This window comes from Rhinopithecus bieti, unplaced genomic scaffold (assembly GCF_001698545.2).
Source record: "Rhinopithecus bieti isolate Rb0 unplaced genomic scaffold, ASM169854v2 scaffold_50922, whole genome shotgun sequence".
NCBI classification, from domain to species: Eukaryota; Metazoa; Chordata; class Mammalia; order Primates; family Cercopithecidae; genus Rhinopithecus; species Rhinopithecus bieti.
Window position 1 is genome coordinate 863815 of NW_016820247.1, and position 20699 is coordinate 884513.

The window sequence follows — 20699 nt, forward strand, 5'->3', positions numbered from 1 at the left end:
AAAAAAAAAAAAAAAAAAAAAAAAAAAAAAAAAAAAAAAAAAAGAGGAAAACTCTGTTCTTCCATATGAATACGACTTTTGGTTTAATACATAAATATAATTTTGACATTGACATCTCTTTTTTTTGGAAACAGGGTTTTGCTCTGTTGCCCAGGCTGGAGTGCAGTGGCACCATCTGGGCTCACCGCAGCCTCAACCTCCTGCTCAAGCAATTCTCCCACCTCAGCCCCCAAAGTAGCTGGGACTACAGGCATGCGCCACCATGCCTGGCTAATTTCTTTGTATTTTTTGTAAAGACAGGGTTTTACCGTGTTGCCCAGGCTGGTCTCAAACTCCTGAGCTCAGGCAATCTGCCCGCCTCAGCCTCCCAAAGTGCAGTGAGACACTCACATTTTAATATTAGTAGAGGAAAAAACAGTTGCATAATTTGGTAAAGGAAACAGAGGCAGGCAGGACAAAGGTCACCAGTGCTTCAGAATGAGACGGGCTTGGGATCCAATCTCAGCTCTGCTTCCCACCAGTTTTATAGTTTTGGGAACGTCTCCCCTAGGAGTACTTATAGGTCCTGTTGTGAAGATTAAAAGAGATTATCTATGGAAATTCCCAGCACACTCCCAACCCCTTTCCCTGCCATCCCTGATACACAGGCCTTGAGCTATTGCTAGCTCCATGGCACACATATTCTCTTCATATTCACATTCACTTCTACATTCAACCAACAGTTACTGTGGAGCTTGCAAGAGCACCGACCACAGTTCCTGGTGCTTTACTGAGGACATCTCTTCATATGACTGGGGCCACTGGGCATGATTCAAAAGGGGTATGAAAACAAGCCTTGGGGCTTTTGCCTTAAAATAGCTGACCATTTCAGAGAAACTTATTCTAATCCAAATTATTTCATTTCTCTGTTTTTGCTGAACATAAAGAATGAACACTGTCCTTGGCATCAGGGTATTATTTATGTCCACTTTATGCCTTCAGGCACAGTAAGAGAAGATGATTTGTCTACCTTTTCTTATTGTAAAATTTAAGCAAAATGACTTATATGGACTCTTTTCGGTTTTAAAATTCCAGGATGCCAGGATTTCCCTGGTTAGACTTGAAGCCAGGCCTTATTTCTGAAACTACTCATCAAGAGTGGAAAAGCAAGGAACCAAAGTCTCAGTTACCTCCCTGAAACATGACAGGCACTAGAGTTCAAGTGATCTGAAACACAGAAAACAGAATTCTCTTTAAAATATCTAGAGACATGTACTGTAGTTTAAATTGTGTCCCCCCAAAAGACAAGTTCAAGTCCTAATTCCTATACCTGTGAATATGACTTTGCTTGGAAACAGGGTCTCTGCAGATACAATCAAGTTAAGATGAGGTCATACTGAATTAGTAGGCACCCTAATCCAATGACTGGTGTCCTCCTAAGAAGGAGAAAATCTGGACAAAGACACAGAAGGAATAATGAACAGGGAAGTCACTGCAGACTTAGGGCAAAGCACAAACACAAAAAGACAATATCACTGAGTGCTTAGAATGTGTCTCCTGCAGAAGAACCACACAGCAAATGAGGCTAGAAAGGCACTTGAGGACTACTTGTGAGGGACTTTAAATGTTATGCCAAGGAATGCATCTGTTGCTCTACAGGCTGTGGTGTGCCAATTCCAAGATTCCAAGAAACAGAATGACATGATCTGACCTGCGCTTTAGGAAGACAACTAAAGTGGTTTGAGAAGACCATTTTCAGGGCAAATGCAGAGGTAGTGACTCGTAAATCCAGGGTTTCAAGGATTAAAGGCCAACAAGGAAAAGAGCAATAGTTGTATAACATGCTGCAGGGTGATTTGCTATATCCTTTGAGACCAGTTCTAGTGTGGGTGTTGTTTCTTCTCTTGAACTTTTACAGGAATCACAGTAGAAGTGGTCATGGGTATCCCCATGTCAAAAAAGCATGATCTCTGTTTTTCCTCTTGGTCTCACACAAGGAAGCCACCCTACACAGTCAAAAATAAGTTTACATAAAGAGTTTAAAGAACAGTCTTATGATATAAGAAGGTACATATTTAAACAGTCAGGAATGATAGGAAACTTTCAATGGTCCAAGAAAAGGTAAAATGAAACAAAACAAAAACAAACAATCATGATGACAACAAAACTGGCAAAATACTATCCATTTAACCAGCAATTCCTGCATGCCTACTACTTGGCAAGCATTCTGAGATAAAGCAGTGAACAAATCATAACCCTGCTCCTATGAAACGCACTACATGACATTTTCCAACCACTCTTCAACCCTATTCTATATTCTTTTTTCTCTGCCAACCTCCACCGTTTCCTTACTGTCTCAAAAAAGTTTCTAAGTACAAGCAGAAATCTCTCAAAAGGTTTGCTCAAGAAGAGTGGGGAGACCCAAAGGGCTACACCCTGAAAATAAAGGAAGACTGGGGGTGGAAGAAAAGGGAAAATTAAGCTTGACATGGCAATGAGAGTTCACCCTGTCAGCACAAAATACACATTATTTCCCACCCAGTAAAAAGCTGTTTATTTCAAGAAAAAAAATATGTAAATAGATGGCAGTAACAGATTTGGAATTCATTTATCTTTTGCTATGTTAGTACTCTCAGGAAGACTGTGTTGGCTCTCCTTTCTTTCACTGTTTTGCACTTATACAGCCTTAACTGTGTGAATTGCCTAGAGCAATTTCTGAGGAACCGCATAAAAAATCACCATTGAGTTGCTATCCTGTGATCAGGAGTATAGTGAAAAGCACTTAGAGTTCTTATCAGAAGCTTTAATATATATTGATAACCTAAAGATATTAATATTAATTTACAAACAATTCCAATTAAATGTAGTCCACTGTTATGTTACCAACACAGAGCTATACTGCATGTTGGCTGCAATTCTTCCATCTTTAAGAAAGTAGGTAATACGTAAATCCTTTATTCCTTTTGTAAAGGAAAATGTGAAATGAAAGAATAAATATGTTTAATCAGCAGCAAAGGCATGGAAGGAGCACTGTAACAGAAAACCATACTTCTGAGTTCATTCCTTCCACACACCTTTGAGTGTGTGGCTTCACACAGGCACCATGAGAGGTACCAGGAACAGAAATTAACTATATCCAGTCTTTACCTCAATATGCTTATAACTGGGAATGGAAAGGCCAACATACAAATATTAAGTTAACTATACTGTTACAGGTGCCAAGATAAATGTCTATAGGGACTTAGGGGGACTCTACAGGATAAAGAGGTCAAGTCTACATAGTTGGGTGAGGGATGGATGTGAGTCACAGAGGACATGATGCTTGGGACATGGATTAGGATTCACCAGGGTAAACAGGGCTTCTAACTCTAGCTCTGCTGCCTTCAACCCAGATGATTTTAGGAACGCGCCAACCCTAGCGCTGAGCTTTCCCAAAATGCATCTGCCTTATTTACCTCACAAGGCTGTCAGGAAAAACAGAGAATAAGTTATGAAAGCATTTTTAAAACTGTAAAGCATAATTCAAAGATCTACTCAGATACACAATTCCTTAACTGAGAGCCTTGGGGCTAGATGTTTCAGAATTCAGAATTTTTTTTTTTGAAATCGGAGAGATGCTACACTACATATTACATAATACCTCCTCCAGGGGCTGAGATGTAATCAAACCTCCAAAACAAACAAATTAATATTTCACCAGCCCAAGTTATGAACACTTAAATGCTAAGTGCATTAGATAGAGACTATAAACAGCCTCACATCAGTTCAGATTAATTCCAAAAGATTTTCCAGAAATTTTAGGATTTTGGAATTATAGGATAAAGGACTGTTGATCACTTAAGTGATTACTATGTCTGAGAAAAGGACAAAAGACTGGAATAAATAACTTTCAGGTTCCCCACATTTTCCTGAATATAACTGATCTCTAACAAAAATGACAGCCAAAAGTTTCTGTGTAAGTAGGTTAGTTGTAGCTCTGAACTTGTTTTCCCCCTCCTTGCTACCAAAATAATGTGTAAATGGTAGCAAAGGTCACAAGTTAAAACCACATACGTCTTTAAATAATGTGTTCACACGGCAGTGACAAAACGTTATTGTGTGTGTCACAATACAGCCTAAGGTTTGGGTGCTATGAACAAGGAACTACAAAGTACAGAGAGGAAAAGACAGAATTTCTTCCTTCCTTTTTGAGTTCAGGATCACATCAAGTAAAACTCTAAAACAGGTAAAGTTTGTGTGTGGCACTTACAGCACCACTACCCACATTCCACTGCCCTGGGGCCACCACAGCATAGACAAAATAGTGGAGCACTCCGCTGGATGTCAGATTGCCCAGGCTGGAGGCAGGATCCCACAGTCCCATCTCAGTCACTTCTTCACCTCTTAATCCAGCATCTCCTCCTCTATAAAAGGATGGAGTGGGGCCAGGCACGGTGGCTCACGCCTGTAATCCTAGCACTTTGGGAGGCAGAGGCAGGCGGATCACTTGAGGCCAGGAGTTTGAGACCAGTATGGCCAACATGGTGAAACCCCATCTCTATTAAAAACATAAAAATTAGCCAGGCGTGGTGGTGGGTGCCTGTGATCCCAGCTACTGGGGAGGCTGAGACACAAGAATCGCTTAAACCCGGGAGGCAGAGGTTGCAGTGAGCTGAGATCATACCACTGTACTCCAGCCTGGCCAATAGAGTGAGACACTGTCTGAAAAAAGAAAAAAGAAAAAATGGGAAATGGGGTGGGACTAAAATTATACCTAAAGGTCTGGTGCTTCCAATTCTATTCTAACACATTATAATCCCAAGTTATCTATTAAATGTGCACAGTGTGATTTAGAATAGGTGATCTCAGGTACCAAAAGGAAAGCAATCTTAATGAATTAACCTACATTATTACTACATGTTATCCCTTAAACCTTCGCAACATAATCTGTACTTCAATAAGCATCTTAATATCAACACAGCTCTAATCAACAGAACTTTCAAAAGGTGCTCACAAAATCTAAAGGGGAAAAGTACAAGTTCTTTTGAGGTGAGAGGGACGCTGAGTGGGCAGGTTACTGTGGCAGTCAAGATTCTGCCCCTTGCAGAGTTGTTGCTGCTGTTGTTAATAATTCCTTCCTTTTTTCTCCTTAAAAAACCTACAGAGGTCAGGTGCAGTGGCTCATGCCTGTAATCTCAACACTTTGGGAGGCCAAGGCAGGAGGATCGCTGGAATCCAGGAGTTTGAGCAATAGAGTGAGATTCCGACTCTGCAAAAACAAAACAAAAAACCCCTACAGAATCTCTATAAATGGCCCATTTTCCCCTAAAATGGTTCCCTTAATTCTTAAATGTGCATGATTTATTCTTTTCTGATATCTGTAAACTAGAAACTACTTGTACTTAAAATAGCCAAACTGACAAAAAAAAAAAAAAAAAGCTTTATGGTTCATCTCCATGCACATATTAATTCAATAATCACTGAGCTATTTTTTTTTCTTTTTTTTTGAGACAGAGTCTCGCTCTGTTGCCCAGGCTGGAGTGCAGTGGTGCAATCTCGGCTCACTGCAACCTCCACCTCCCGGGTTCACGTGTTTCTTCTGCCTCAGTCTCCCAAGTAGCTGGGATTACAGGTGCCTGCCACCACACCCGGCTAATTTTTTTGTATTTTTAGTAGAGATGAGGTTTCACCATGTTGGCCAGGCTAGTTTCGAATTCCTGACTTCAAGTGATCCGCCCACCATGGCCTCCCAAAGTGCTAGGAGTTCAGGCATGAGCCACCGTGCCTGGCCAAGTTAATTCTTTCATACCCTTGTCAGCATAACCAAAGCCATCAACACATGATTATATTCCTGGATTACTGAAATATGTAATTGCTATGCAATTATAAAAGGTAACTTGCATCAAGATGATGTCATATCTTTCCCCTCCCCCATTTCCAGGGAAATCATATACTAATAATAGATAAATGAATAAGTTTCAAAGTATATACTCAAGACACTACCTCATATATCACTTCTAGATCTAATTAAACTGTACTCAGACAAGGTAATACTTCTATTTTCCAAGAAGTTTCCAGAGGTGAAAAGCATGATTCTCTGTATAAGGTTTCTCATTTGCAAAACGAAAGAACCAAAATAAATAGACAATTGTCACCTATCTTAGGTTGTAAAATATTATCTCTAAAAGAGGTTAAACAAACAAACAAACAAAAAATATACTCGTGACCAAGCAAGTTCACTTCTAGGAATGAATCCTACAGATTAATTTGCACAGGTCCAAAATGATATGTACAAAAAGGTAATGACTGCAGCACTGTTTGGAAACAAACTGTCAGCAGGATGATTAAATAAATTATGGTATATCCATACAAGGGAGTGCTACACCGACACAGCAAAGAATAAGGAAGCTTCTTAGGTAAGTACATAATAAACTCCAAAACATTTTGACTGGAACAAAATAAGTATAAAATATTGTGTATAGAATGCTACCATAAGCCTAGAAAAGGAAAATTGGGGTAGAGAACTCTGGGTTTTATTATACATGCATACACTATCTCTAGAAGAAATACAATGAATTGGTAATACTAGTTGACTCTGGAGTAGAAAGCTGGATTACTGGGCCGGGCGCAGTGGCTCACGCCTGTAATCCCAGCACTTTGGAAGGCCGAGGCAGGCGGATCACAAAGTCAGGAGATCGAGACCATCCTGGCTAACACAGTGAAACCCTCTCTCTACTAAAAAGACAAAAAATTAGCCAGGCGTGGTGGTGGGCGCCTGTAGTCCCAGCTACTCAGGAGGCTGAGGCAGGAGAATGGCATGAACCTGGGAGGCGGAGCTTGCAGTGAGCCGAGATTGCGCCACTGCACTCCAGCCTGGGCAACACAGCGAGACTCCGTCTCAAAAAAAAAGAAAAAAAGAAAAAAAGAAAAAAGAGAAAGCTGGATTACTGATGGAAAAGAAAGCAGAAGACTCTTCATTCTACACGCGTTACAGAGCAAAGGGAAAGGCTTTCTCTGCACTATGTAATACACACCCATCAAAACAGCACAGTGAGAAGGAGTACAGACTGGACCCAGGCATCCTGGGCTCAGGTCCTATCCTCTGCCTCTTCTTAGCTATGTAACTTTGGTGAGTTACCTAATCTCTTTGTTCCTCAATAGCCTCATCTGCAAAATGGAGATAATATAATAGTATTATCTCCTATATAACTCCACTTACAAGGTGCTGTTTAGGTGACTAAATGTAAAGCACTTAACACAGAGCCAGGCACACTGTGATTGTGCTCTCAACATGCACCACTATTTTGTGCCTTTTGAATATTAAGCCATGTGACTATACTGTCTCTTGAAAAAGTAAAAACAAACAACAAAGATGAGGACAATAGGAACAGCCTATTTTTTTTAAACCCAAAGAATCTATTACTGCTTTAAGACAAACCCCTTAACTACTGTTTCCTTTAAGAGGCTTCTTGGTAGCTGAAGCATGAGGCAGTGGGTGAACTCCTACAGGGAAACCACCTTAATGAATTCCAGGCATTCAGATTCAGTTTTCAAATATGTAGTTTGGCCTAAACAATGGCATTTATTGAGCTTTCTTCTCAACACTCGTACACTACATTTTCCTGTCCTTCTTCATCCCCTCCCTCCCCCAAGGACAGGAGAAAGTTTCTCTCTAAAAATGCAATCCCTTTTCTCATTTATTAAACCCATCTATGTCTTTCAGTTTGTGATTGCTGTTCTAGTGGTGTATCAGATGGATTTCCATCATATTAAATAACTGCCTTTTTTACTGCATAATTCACGCAGAGCCTAGAGATACCAACTCCAGAAGGTCTGGTGTTTGAATGTGGGCAGGGGAAGGCTGGTGATAAGAACTGCACAGCACATGCACAAATAATTGCCTAATATTTTAGAGTTTACCAAACACTTTTACAGAATTCACCTGAGCTGACCTTCTCAAATGTCCTGTGAGAGTCTGTATTATATGATGTTTTACACGGAAGTTAGGAGACTTTAACAAGGTTATGTCCAGTAAGTGGCTAAGTCAGGACTAAAATCAAAGTCTCCTGACTCCAAATTCTGTGCTCATCCAACTTGACTGCACTATCACCTTGATACCAGTAGCAAACAGGTTAGGATAACATTCTCTTCCTTCCAGGACCTTCCTTTGCATGTCCTTCTGAGGTGTAAAAACCTGCACTCCAGCTTGGGCAGAGTGAGGCTCTATCTCTTAAATGAAGGAGGAGTATGAGGAGGAAGAAAAGGAAGAAAAAGAGGAGGAGAAGGAGCAAGTGTGGCATTAACAAAAGAATAGGGAAACTGATCAATGGAACAGAATAGAGACTTCAGAAAAAAATCCACATAAATATAAATCAATATTTGACAAAAGAGCAACAGTAATACAATGGAGCAAAGGCAATCTTTTCAACAAACGGTGCTGGAATAACTGGACATCCAAGTACAAAAAAAAACCAATCTCGACATAGACCTTACGTCCTTCACAAAATTAACCCAAAATGGCTTACAAGCCTAAGTGTAAAAAGCAAAACTACTAAACTCACAGAAGATAACACAGGAGAAAATATAGACAATCTTGGGCATGGCGAAGGATTTTTAGATACAACACCAAAGGCGTGGTCCATGAAAGAAATCATTGAGAAGCTGGACTTCATCAAAATTAAAAACTTCTGCTCTAATAAAGACACTGTCAAGCGAATGAGAAGACAAGCCACAGACTGAGATAAAATTCACAAAAAATATATCTGATAAAGAACTGTTTTATCCAAAATAAAGAACACTTAAAACTCAGTCAGAAATCAAACCAACTGATGAAAAAATGGGCAAAGGACCTGAATAGACACCTCACCAAAGATAATATAAATGGCAAATAAGCATATGAAAAGTTGATTCACGTTGTATGTCATTAGAGAAACACAAATTTAAACAACAAGAAATACTACTACATGCCTAGTAGAATGGCCAAAGACTGGAACACTTAACAATGGCAAATGCTGGTGGGGATGTGGAGCAACAGAAACTCTCATCCATTGCTGGTGGTGGAGTTGTTTTGAAAGAGTTCAGCAGTTTCTTGCAAAACTAAACATACTCTTACCTTACAATCCAGCAATGGGACTCCTTGTTATTTATCCAAATGAGTTGAGGAACCTTATTCATAATTGCCAAAACACAGAAGCAATCATGACATCCTTCAGTACATTGATTCAGAGATAATCAATGGAATATTATTCAGTGCTAAAAAGGAAATGAACTACCATGCTATGAAGAGACATAAAGGGACCTTGAATGTATATTTCTAAGTGAAAGAAGCCAATATGAACAGGGTACATACTGTATGATTCTAATCAAATGACATTCTGGAGAAGGCAAAACTATGGAGACTATAAAAAGACAAGTGGTTGCCTGGGGCTAGAGGAGAGGGAGGGATGAATGGGCAAGGCACAGAGCATTTCTAGGGCAGTGAAACTATCTAGTATGAATAGTGGATACATGTCATTATGCTTTTGTCAAAACATACAGAATATACAACACCAAGAATGAACCCTAATGCAAACTATGGACTTTGGGTGATAAAGATGTGTCAATACAGATTCCTCAATGGTAACAAATATATCACTGTGGTATGGGATGTTGATACTGTGGGGGCAAGGTGTACATGGGAATTCTGTACTTTCTGCTCAATTTTGCTGTGAACCTAAAATTGCTCTAAAATTTTTTTAAAGCAAAAAATTATTTTAATTTCAGTTGTCAAAGGAACTTTTAAAATTTAGAAACTTTCAGGAATAAGCACTCGTTTAAAAATTTGACAGGATTATTTTCTGAAGATCACTTTTGTCTGTTACGGTTGGCTACAGAATATCCTGTAAGGATGAGAACCAAGGACACATAACTCGAGCTTCAGATGTGGCTATCAATTCTGTCCCTGTTCAGCAGAATTACAGGCCGTCTCCTCCTTGTTCTAGCCACCTGGCTGGAAAAAGGAGGGTCAGTCCTCACACACTGCTCCACAGAATGCACCCACCTGTCACGTGGTCTTGCTCCTACTGAGAGAGGAATGTTCCCCTAAGATAGTTCACAGTAAGGTATTAGTTATTGCCTAGAGAGAACAATGCTTAAATACAAAGAAATGAGAATTTAGTAATAGGAGTTTCAGCTATCAAGCAAGGTCCAGTGGGAAAGATATTAGGGGCAGCAACCTCTGCCTCCCTCTCATATCACAGTGTGCAGCTGCTAGACCATCCACCAGCACACCTCCATCCCATTCACATTCCCACGAAGGATCGTTTACTTTCTGAATCCAAATCATCTTTGCCCTGAGGCAATATTCTTCGTTTTAGAATGCACACCAGGCATGTTCCGGCCTTAAGATCTCTGTACTTCCTGTTCCCTCTGTTGAAAATGTACTTCCTCAAACACCCATGTGGCTTGTTCGCTCACGTGGAAAAAGATTACCACTGAGCTATTTCTGATTCCCTTGATTACCCAAAGCCCAGCTTTTAAATTTCTCTAACTTCAGGACTCATGGATCACCGACAGATTATCAGAATGTTAGCTGGAAGGGGTGTCAGACACTACCTGTCCACTGGTTCCCAAGTTGTTTGGCTCATCGTTAGAATTACCCCAGAAGTTGTGTGTGTGTGTGTGTGTGTGTGTGTGTGTAATCAACAAAGCTTCACAAGCTCTACCTCCAGGAATCTGGTTCAGTGGATCTGAAGTTGAGGCTCAGGAAACACCATTCCATTCTATTATTATTATTATTATTATTATTATTTAGAAAACAAAAACAGAGAGATGAGATGATGTTCCCAAAGAGTGATTTCAAGGCAGAGAAGACCCTCAGATCATAAAACCAGGGTAGAGAAGATCCCCAAGTCAAAGGCCCTTCCATTTTATCTGGCATTAAGTCTAGGTTCTCATATGCTAGAGCTGAAAGTAAGTGGAAAAATAGCTTAAGTCAAATAAGTTCCTTTTTCTGTCTTTGGACAGGGTGAGGCATGAAAGTGAAAGGATATGGCATAGTGAGAAAAAAGGATTTTCATTCACATCAGTTCTGTAAAAACCTAAAGTAGTTTTTTAAAAAACCTTTCTTAAACCCTTAAAGACATAAGGCTGATGGATGGATGTACACCTGGTACCTCAATATCCCCTTGGGAACTCATAAAAGAGAAGAAAATTCCCAGGAACCTTGGTGTTTTTATAACCCACAGGCTGGATACTCTTTGGTGACTTTTGACAGTTATAATCTTAGATGGGTCACAAGTTATTGCTCTCGCCAATTCCCACCAGGGCTTGCTACATCACTGTTCAGCAATTATTTGGCTTTTGTTACTATAACAATAAAAGGATAAGGCTAAGCCAGAGCCTGACTCACCACAGGAGTCATAACAGGAGAACCACAGGGATGGTGGGGGGTACCAGTTCAGCCAGCATTCCACTTCAGCACAGAGCTGAGCACAACTTGAGGAAAAAAGGCTTCAGAAGACTCCAGAGCTGGATTAACCTCATCTTCTGCCTGGAACACTGTCATTCTGGACAGAGTTAGCTATGGTGACTAATAACAAGTGCTTTACCCTGTTATGTCATCAAAGCTTATCCAAATATGACCCAGACAAAAGCTGATGTCAGTTGTTAGCATCTACGAAAATCTCCTATATTAAGATTGCTGATTTATTCCTAGTAAGTGATGTATCCTCAGAGGGAAAAGACAAATGTTCTTGAACCCTAAATCAGACATGACATTGCATTCCTTGATTCATTCACTCTTATCAGTCTGGAATTACGTCTCAAAATCTCTACCCTCGGCCAGCAGAAATAAACTCTTCTAACTAGTCAAAGAAAAATTCTCATGGTACATAAAATCAGTAAAAGGGAAGGAATGCAGGAAGCGCAGAAGAACGTGTGACCGCAATACCCAACGCATCAGAGTCACACCCAACCATTTACGACCTCTCTGTGAAGCTTGTCACAAAGCACAAGACCATCAGCTGACTAGGGTTTGTTTTTTCTCTCTACCCACTTCATTCAACCTGTCCAACTGCTACATTTTCTATTAAGTAGCATCAGGGTAGAGCGGTTTTCACACTGTTTCCAGGAGCCACAGGCAGTGAGAAACATTCTTTCCACTCCTACAAACCTGCATTACACTTACTTTTAATGACCTTTTATTATACTCTTCAGAATTCTTTGGTCTGTTGCCTTAGCATATCTCTCTCTAAATCTGTAACTATTTTTATATTTCCTAGTCAGTAATCCCAACTGCTATAAATAAAGACTAGTCATAAAATCATGGTGAGCTTATCTATGTGAAGCAGCTCACCAGGGAAAAAATGCACTCAAGTTTCTGTACTTACTTTCTTGTTAAGTAACTACCACAATCTAAGGAGTTCCCTTTTTTAATAGAACTATCTCATCTAAAAATGTATCTAAGATGAATATCTATACTCATTTAGAATCATCCTGGTGATTCTAAAGCAGTACAGAGAATTTCTTCTGAAATCAAATGTCAAGATATGAAACTGTAAAGCACAATTGACTCTGAAGTGCTCTGTTTCAGTTCCTTTTCAGTGTGTAAGGGGTATACTCTAAAGACATGGCAAGTTTTCTCTTGCCACCAGAGCAACAATGATTCACAGATATGTTTGGCAAGTCCCAGATTTCTCATATAAACAGCCCTGTGGATTTTGTTTGCTAATTTGCCGGGAAAGTTTGAAAAACTCAAAAGTTGTTGACAGCTTTGCTATAGTCAGTATTTTAAGAAAGAGGATTGGAAGCAATTATTTGAGGATGATACCATATACCTGGCATCATATTTAAGAGTCACTAGATTTTTTTTTTTTTTTTTTGAGATGGAGTCTTGCTCTGTTGCCCAGGCTGGTGTGCAGTGGTATGATCTCGGCTCACTGCAACCTCTGCATCCCAGGTTCAAGTGATTTTCCTGCTTCAGCATCTCAAGTAGCTGGGATTACAGGTACCTGCTACCATACCCGGTTAATTTTTGTATTTTTAGTAGAGATGGGGTTTCACCATGTTAGCCAGGCTGATCTTGAACTTCTGACCTCAAGTGATCCGCCCACCTCAGCCTCCCAAAGTGCTGGGATTACAGGCATGAAAGCCACAGTGCTCAGCAAAGAGTCACTAGATTTGAAGGGAGTTTTAGCAAGGAATTTTTACTGACATGCCATTTAAGACGCCTCTCATCAAACTTAGTAGTTTTTTGTTGACGCTAGAATTTTGTGAAATGAATTGAACCCCAACATCTGCCTTCATAGAGGTTGGGGGGAATGGAAATGGAGATGCAGAGGACAACTCCTATCCTGAAATGTGTCATGCTACATGAACCACAATGAGACGATCAACATGTTTCTTTCTGCACTGTTCCCGTCTGTTTTACACTGTGGCTGTCATCACATATATGACATGATTCTATTGTAATTGGGGAATCTTTCTCTTCATCTTTTCAGTTACTGGAACATCATGAGAAGAAGAAGAAGAAAAAAAAACCCTGCTTGTCAGTGTGCTGAACTAAGAAGGCCACTTGGAACGACTGAGTTAAGATATCAAAGAGCAAAAAGAGATTGGAAGTCTCACCTACTTGACTGCCACATGACTTGGACAAACAGATAACTCATGAGCACTCTGGAGCCAGGTCCTTCAGTGCAAGCGCCTGTCAATAATTCGCTTCTACCCACAAGTGGTCCAATTCCTAAAGAAGTTCTGGAAACCAAGCACAAAACTGCAAGTAAGCAATGTTTCCAAGATTGTAGTAAGGAGAATAGAAAGTGGGTGAGGTCTACCACAGTACATCATCTGACTAGAGATGGATTCCAGTTAATTGACAAATATATGTCATCATTGTACAAAGTTCTAAAAAAAATTCTCAGTACTACAGAAGTAAATCTAAAGGAAGTTAAAATAAGGAAAGAGGATAACAGGTATGAAAATGTTAAAGTTTAAGGTGTCACTTTGAAGGTGAGAAGCAGCAGCTCATATCAAAAATGTTAGAGGTTTTTAAAAACTGGCCCTGCATTTTATTTTCTTATGTGGACATTCACTCCTCACCTTTCATCCTAAATAACTATCTGGGGATCTAGAATTCTATAGAATAACAAAAATAGGGAATACAGAAGGCCCTACTACTACATCTAAGAAACTCAGAAGAAAAAAGAATTTTTAAAATAATCCCAGCAAATTACATAGTTTAGCAGTTGAGAGTGAGATTAAGAAAAGCCTGGAGACTGGCCCAGGGTTAGAGGCTCCTGGGCAGGACCCAGGGCTAGGGATCAAGATTCAGATAAACTTGAGCGTCACTCCGTTACTCTCTCCTATCACTCAGCTGCCCTTTCTTGATAAGAAACAGATAAAAACAGATAGTATAAAAGTGAAATTCTTATCTGAACACTCAAATGTATTTTTCTAGTGTACCATATCATTACCTCCTCCTCTACAAACAGATCTCTTTAACTGAATGAAGAGCATGTGACCTAACACTTGTAAAATAAGTTCCTCACTTCTCTCTCACTCTCCAGCCTACCGTGCGCTTACACTGTGATGGACTACATCCCATTTTATTAAGTTTCTTTTTTCTTTTTTAGAGATGGAGGTCTCACTCTGTTGCCCTGTTTTATTAAGTTTCTATTTTAAAATGACAAAGATTTTACATGATAAAACTATATCCTGATTATTTTTAGCCAAACTAAGAAACATACTTATGGGATAAACAGTTGATGAGACATGTTAATTTTGAGAAAATTTCTGTAAGAAAAAAATATTTTAAGTGAATTTATTTTATTATTATTATTTTTAAAGAGACAGGGTCTTGCTCAGTTGCCCAGGCTGGAGTGTAGTGGTAAAATCACAATTCATTGTAGGCTATAACTCCAGGGCTCAAGTGATCCTCCCACCTCAGCCTCCCAAGTAGCTGGCACCACAGATGCATGCCCCTATGCCCTGCTAATTATTTTTAAATTTTTTTGTAGAGATAGGGTCTTGCTATGCTGCCCTGGCTGGTCTTGAACTCCTAGGCTCAAGTGATTCTCCCACCTCAGTTTCCCGAAGTGTTTGCATTACAGGTTTGAGCCACCATGCCCAGGTTAAATGAACTTATAAACTCGCTTTTACACTAATCATTAACCTTTAGCTCTCCTTACTATCTATCTATGGAAGAATTTGGAATGAAATGTAATTCTCAAAACAGTTTTTTGTTTTTATTGATATGCAATAAAATTCTTTACAAATAGTGTTTCAATTAAGTACCACTAATAATAAAATTAATAAATTCTTCCAAAGTGGATGAAATAAACCAAAAAGAATATTACAAGTATGCTATTCTTTTTAGACAAGCTCCATTATTAAAAGTTGCTGTTCATAACATCCTTCTCATGGAAAGGGTCTTCCAGAGGAAGACTGGGTCTCTCTGACCACCCTGCTTCCAATTGGAAAAGCACAACCACCTGGTCACCATGCAGACTATGAATTGAGAATGCCCAGGCCTGAGCCCCGTCTACTAACTGTGCTGGTACTTCAGGACTGCACCTTTTTTTCCTGATAATTACTGTGAACAGTTTCATCCAAGTTTCAAGGGACAAAGATGTAAACATTTCTTATGAGTTGGCTCCAGCAGAGGTAATGAAAAGAAGAAAACAGATGGGTAGTGGAATCACCATAGTCACTAAAAAATACCCATGCTTACATCTTTTCTGTAAGAGAAGGGACTTGACTCCGCACACCCACCAATAACCCCATTTCTCTTACTTAGAAGCACTTACGAGAAACAACTTTCAGATCAATACAATTCTATCTCCTTATAGTACACAGTAAATTAAATACAAAATTATGTGAGATTTTGAAACAGGACTAAAGTTTCAAACCTGTTGTCGAGTTCCGTGTGGTCAGTGCTCCTGTCTACCCCGGCGTGTTTTTTAATCTTTGTGCATAAAAGCGCCCTGCAAATCCTCCCAGCACCAGGAACGGCATCACTCACACATCTGGCAGAGTCTTGCCAGTTCCCTGGCTGGTTTGTGGTCTTCGCTGTGCCGCCACACATCTCCTGAGCGGTTTAATGTTCTTCCGGTTTATCCTGACCATCAACATGGACTTGGAGACAAATCCTGAAGTTCCTTTGTTATGTGAGGAATATTCCGTAATGATCAGCAGTTCTAAACAATCATTTCACTCCCTTTACAGTATGTAAGAAAAGCTACCTGGCAGCAGCGCACTAATTTCCCCTTTCACAGGTTAAAAAAAAAAAAAAAGGTGGAGCATTCATCTGTTACGTAAATTAGGCCTGCCAATAATTTAGGAAGTCAGATCCATCTATCACATCATAAAACACGCTGTCTGCAATCCTATTACAAACATAGACAAGTCCTACTTTTGTTCCTAAGCTTACACTCCAGTTAGCAAAGACAAGACACTTAACAGGTTGAGCAGCTTGGACTGACTCACTCCATCTGTGCTCCCTAGCTGGAGATTATGTAGTAGTCGATTAATTGGTCACAAGACCTGTTCATATGGCTCTGGGCAATGCAGTGGCTTGCCTTCAGCTGCAAGGTTGCTCTGACATTGGCCACACCACCCTCTTAATGGCTCTCATGTGAGCCAGTGTCAGCTGACAGGTCTTAACTCTGCAATCTTGCAAAATTCTACCCACAACAAGTGAGGGATGGTTACCCACAACAGCCAAATGTAGGACTTAATGTATAGATGACAAGGGGAGGTGGGAAGCAGATTAGGGATGTATCCTTGCTTTAATACAAGAAAAAAAAGTAATGATAACGAGCAGCCATAAACCCTCGGAACTCTTGCACTGAATTCCTAGGCATATTCAAATGAGAAAGCCCAACCTGAGGACAAAAGCAGCTCAATTTTGACTTCTGACACTAATATTCTTCATCTGAAAAAGGAGAACAATGCTACAGAATCAACAGGATTGTGGGTTCACAAAGAAAACATTTATCTTTTATTAGAAATAAAAATCAAGATCCTTGGAATACAGGTCAAATCTTTACACACAAAACTACAAGGGATTGCCCCAATTCTTTTCCTTTTCTTAGTCCTGGAATTTGGTGAAGAAAACATTAATGGATTCCTAAAATCTGATGAACCTTGTCTGGTCCTTGGGCTTCAGCAATTTGTAAATGTACCTTTGTACTAGGTTGCTGCAAAAGTAATTGCGGTTTTTGCCATTACTTTTAATATATGGTATCCATGCATTTCACTCCACAAGTGTGAGAAAAACTAATGTCATGGCAGGGCCTTCAATTACCTTCAGACATTCTTATATATATAATCCCTAAAATTCCTTCAACATGAACTCAAAAAATAGCTGAAATTCACCCTCTCCTGAGAAATAAAAATTGCAACACACGTATGACAACTTGAATTCTCTGTGGCACATGCTAAATTGATAATATCAAGATAAAACCAGATTAGAAGAAAATGAATTCCTTTTCCCAAGAAGAACACATTTTGAACTTAAAACTTAACTGCCATAGCCACTGATCATGAGTTCTTTCTTCCCACAAACTGCCTTTAAAGTCAGTTTCTCTTTTTAACAGAGAACCAAAAGATTACTTATGCAAGCACTATAAAAAACACTTGTAGATCATGCCTATAATTGCAGTATTTTGAGACGTCAAGGCGAGAGGACTACTTGAAGTAGGATTTAAAGACCAGCCTGGGCAACATAGCAAGACCTCATCTCCACAAAAACTTAGAAAATGAGCCAGGAGTGGTGGCATGCACCTGTAGTCCCAGCTACTCAGGAAGCTGAGGTGAGAGGATCACTTAGCTCAGTAGTCCAAGGTTGCAGTCAGCTACGACCGCACCACTGCACTCCAGCCTGGACAACAGAGAGAGACCCTGTCTCCAAAAAAAAAAAAAGTGAAAAAGTGTATAATACTTCTCTTATGATACTAACTAGATTATAAATTCTTTGCATATTAGTCTGGGTCTTGACATTCATTTTTGTACCTCATGCAGGTCCCTTATCCATTTCAGATGTCCAACAGATACTTTCCAATTGGTTTAATAACACTAAATATTTGCATTAAAACTATGATATGGGCCAGGCGCAGTGGCTCACGCCTATAATCCCAGCACTTTGGGAGGCTGAGGTGGACGGATCATTTGAGGTCAGGAGTTTGAGACCAGCCTGACCAATGTGGTGAAACCTCGTCTCTACTAAAAAAAATACAAAAAAATTAGCCAGGTGTGGTGGTGGATGCCTATAGTCCCAGTTAGTCAGGAGGCTGAGGCAGGAGAATCGCTTGAACTCAGGAGGCAGAGGTTGCAGTGAGCCAAGATCGCGCCACTGCACTCCAGCCTGAGCGACACAGCGAGACTCCATCTAAAAACAAAACAAAACAAGAAAACTATGATATGAATCTAACTGTCACAAGCAGTGTGCTTCTTTCATAGTCAGACAGTCAGATGCATACAGTCTGATCAGGAGGTTGCTTGTGCACTCACACTCCATTTCTCCCTTTCCCTCATTTACTACAGCAAAAGCTCCCATAGAGGCTTTTAATATCTTGTGATTGCTCCAATCAGTGAGACCAACATGATATCTTAACAGAAAGGATTTTTAGATTTTTTTAAAAGTGAAAATGCCATTTCCTCTGTTACTCGGCTAATAAGCCTTAATTCCACAGTTCAAAATCTGATAAAATGTAGTAAAGTAGAAATGAAAAACAAAACCACAACTATTATATTTAAAGGGGGATGTCTCTATATGACTTCAAATTTCCTTATGTTTAAATAGGAGCTCTACAATTTCTTCAGTAAGTGGAAAAAGCAGAATTGTACCATCACAAACACTCTTCTGAGACATGAGAGCAACTCAGAGAGTAACTAAGAGGAGGTATGTGTAGATCTTTTATGCTTAAGAGTCTGTTCTCTCCCTCAATCCAGTCTCCCTTTTTTCCTCAATCTTTTCTTTCCTAAAATGGAATCATACACTTATAGAGGTATTCACACTGTTATTCATTATCATGCTGGGTGCCTGCTCTTAAATATTAAATACTATGCATATTACAATTTATCATCCACCGTATTTGTAACCCTACACATGGCCAAGTTATCTATTTCCTTTCTACAGTTCATCCATGTATCATAGAAAATAATTCAGGTTATCCAAAGTTTACACATTTACAAAAGTGTCTGCAATCACTGACTAGACTCCCACATCCCACATGCAGTTCAATAGGTTATTGACTGGAGCTGCTGCTGCCACCGCTGCTACTTTCACAATATTGATGAACTTTTTCTAAGACACTGGAAGGGAGGACCACAGAAGTATGAAAGCATGATGAATCCATGTGGTATATGTAAGGAAGGGAGACTATTACTTTAATTTTTTAAAGCTGCTATTTGTACTGTTTCCAATCTGATATGCCAGGTATTAAGTGGTCCTACAGAAGAGTGCCAAGTTTAAGAATCAATAAATAGCACAGTATCATTTAGATCATCAAAGGCAAATATCTGGTACTCAAGACCTGTTTTCTCTGTGGCCAAAATCTCTAATCAATCACAACTCTGTCTCCTGTGATGCCAGACTCCTCTCCAAAACCTTCGGATGCAGTGCTGCCAGGACCCACCTCCAATTCAAGATTTGACATCTGAGAAAAAGCCCATTCCCAGGCCTAATTTAGAGTTGGGAGAATTAAAGTCACGAAAGTTTCTAGGTAAGTATTCATGCATTTCTGTAATTCCTTGACGTTACATTCTTCACATGATGAAAAGCAATGATCATGATATGTAATGAAAAATTAACTCAAAAGCAACAATTGAGAAACGTAGTCTGGAGGAGAAAAATCTAAGACTTAATACAGCTCCCTAAAAGTCCATTCTAATTATTCTCATTTAATGAATCTTGCAATAAAGAATCTTTCTCTTCTCACTATGTCCAATCTTGAAAGAAAAAAAAACCACAATCCCTCTTTCTCTGATATTCGCATTACATTAATGAGAAAAAATGGAGAAATAAATACAGGATGGGAGGGAGTGGGGGAGGTTTAAGATCCACAGCATCACAACTGATCCTCCTCTTTATCAGGGTAATTCCCTATCTTCCATAATGCCCTCTCCTTGCACAAGAACAAATGATCACAAATCTTTCTACCAGAGACTTCAAAGCATGGTCCCAGAAAGACACAAAAAGGTTATGGGATGCTGTTTCTTGATCCCGGTACTGGTACTGTGAACACACAGCAACCCGAATATGTACACTGTTTTGTATGTTATAATTCAATCAAAGTTTATTCAAAACAAAATAGGTCCTCCTCCTAGCCTAGAGCAAGTAGATTAAGGTAAGGGGGTGTGAAAGCTTTTTTGAACCAGTCTACTTTAGGGGAACGGGCTTTGGAGACAGATCCAGGATCGGAACCAAGTCTGTCAATACTTTGCTGTTTTCAGAAACGTGACCATGGATAGTTCCTAATAGCTAGCTAAGCAGCAGGCCATCCTCACAATACCAGTTCAGTGTGCGATCAAACAATAACATACCTACCCTAAGGCCATCTAAACTCATCTGATGAGCTCAGTGCTAAGGAAATTTGTCAATATGTATAAATTCAGTCATATAGGGTAGAAAATACTGGTAGTTAGGTAGATCCACTGAGTGCTCTTTTATGTGCCAAGCGTTGTTCTGTGTTTCATTTAACCACAGGAAGTAGGCAGTAGTAATATCTTCTCTTAACAGATGAGGAGAATGAAGCACAGGAAGG

At 39.6% G+C, this 20699-nt stretch overlaps 1 protein-coding gene across 7 annotated transcripts in view; it reads right to left on the bottom strand.

Annotated features, from left to right (window-relative positions):
• The window catches only part of FNIP2 (folliculin interacting protein 2), a 140446-nt gene that overhangs the window by 84571 nt on the left and 35176 nt on the right, over nucleotides 1–20699 (bottom strand). For 2 of the 7 annotated variants that reach the window (XM_017859707.1, XM_017859706.1), the window contains exons 1-2: nucleotides 15843–16426; nucleotides 13564–13689 (exon numbers count right to left, since the gene is read on the bottom strand). The exons of 2 other annotated variants lie outside the window; for them this stretch is intronic. In XM_017859707.1, coding sequence (XP_017715196.1) covers nucleotides 13564–13689; nucleotides 15843–16018 — 302 coding nt within the window. In that variant the 5' untranslated portion in view covers nucleotides 16019–16426. Of the gene's footprint in view, nucleotides 1–13563; nucleotides 13690–15842; nucleotides 16428–20699 lie in introns of those variants that run through there. 3 more of the 7 variants (XM_017859711.1, XM_017859708.1, XM_017859713.1) reach the window with 2 other exon arrangements.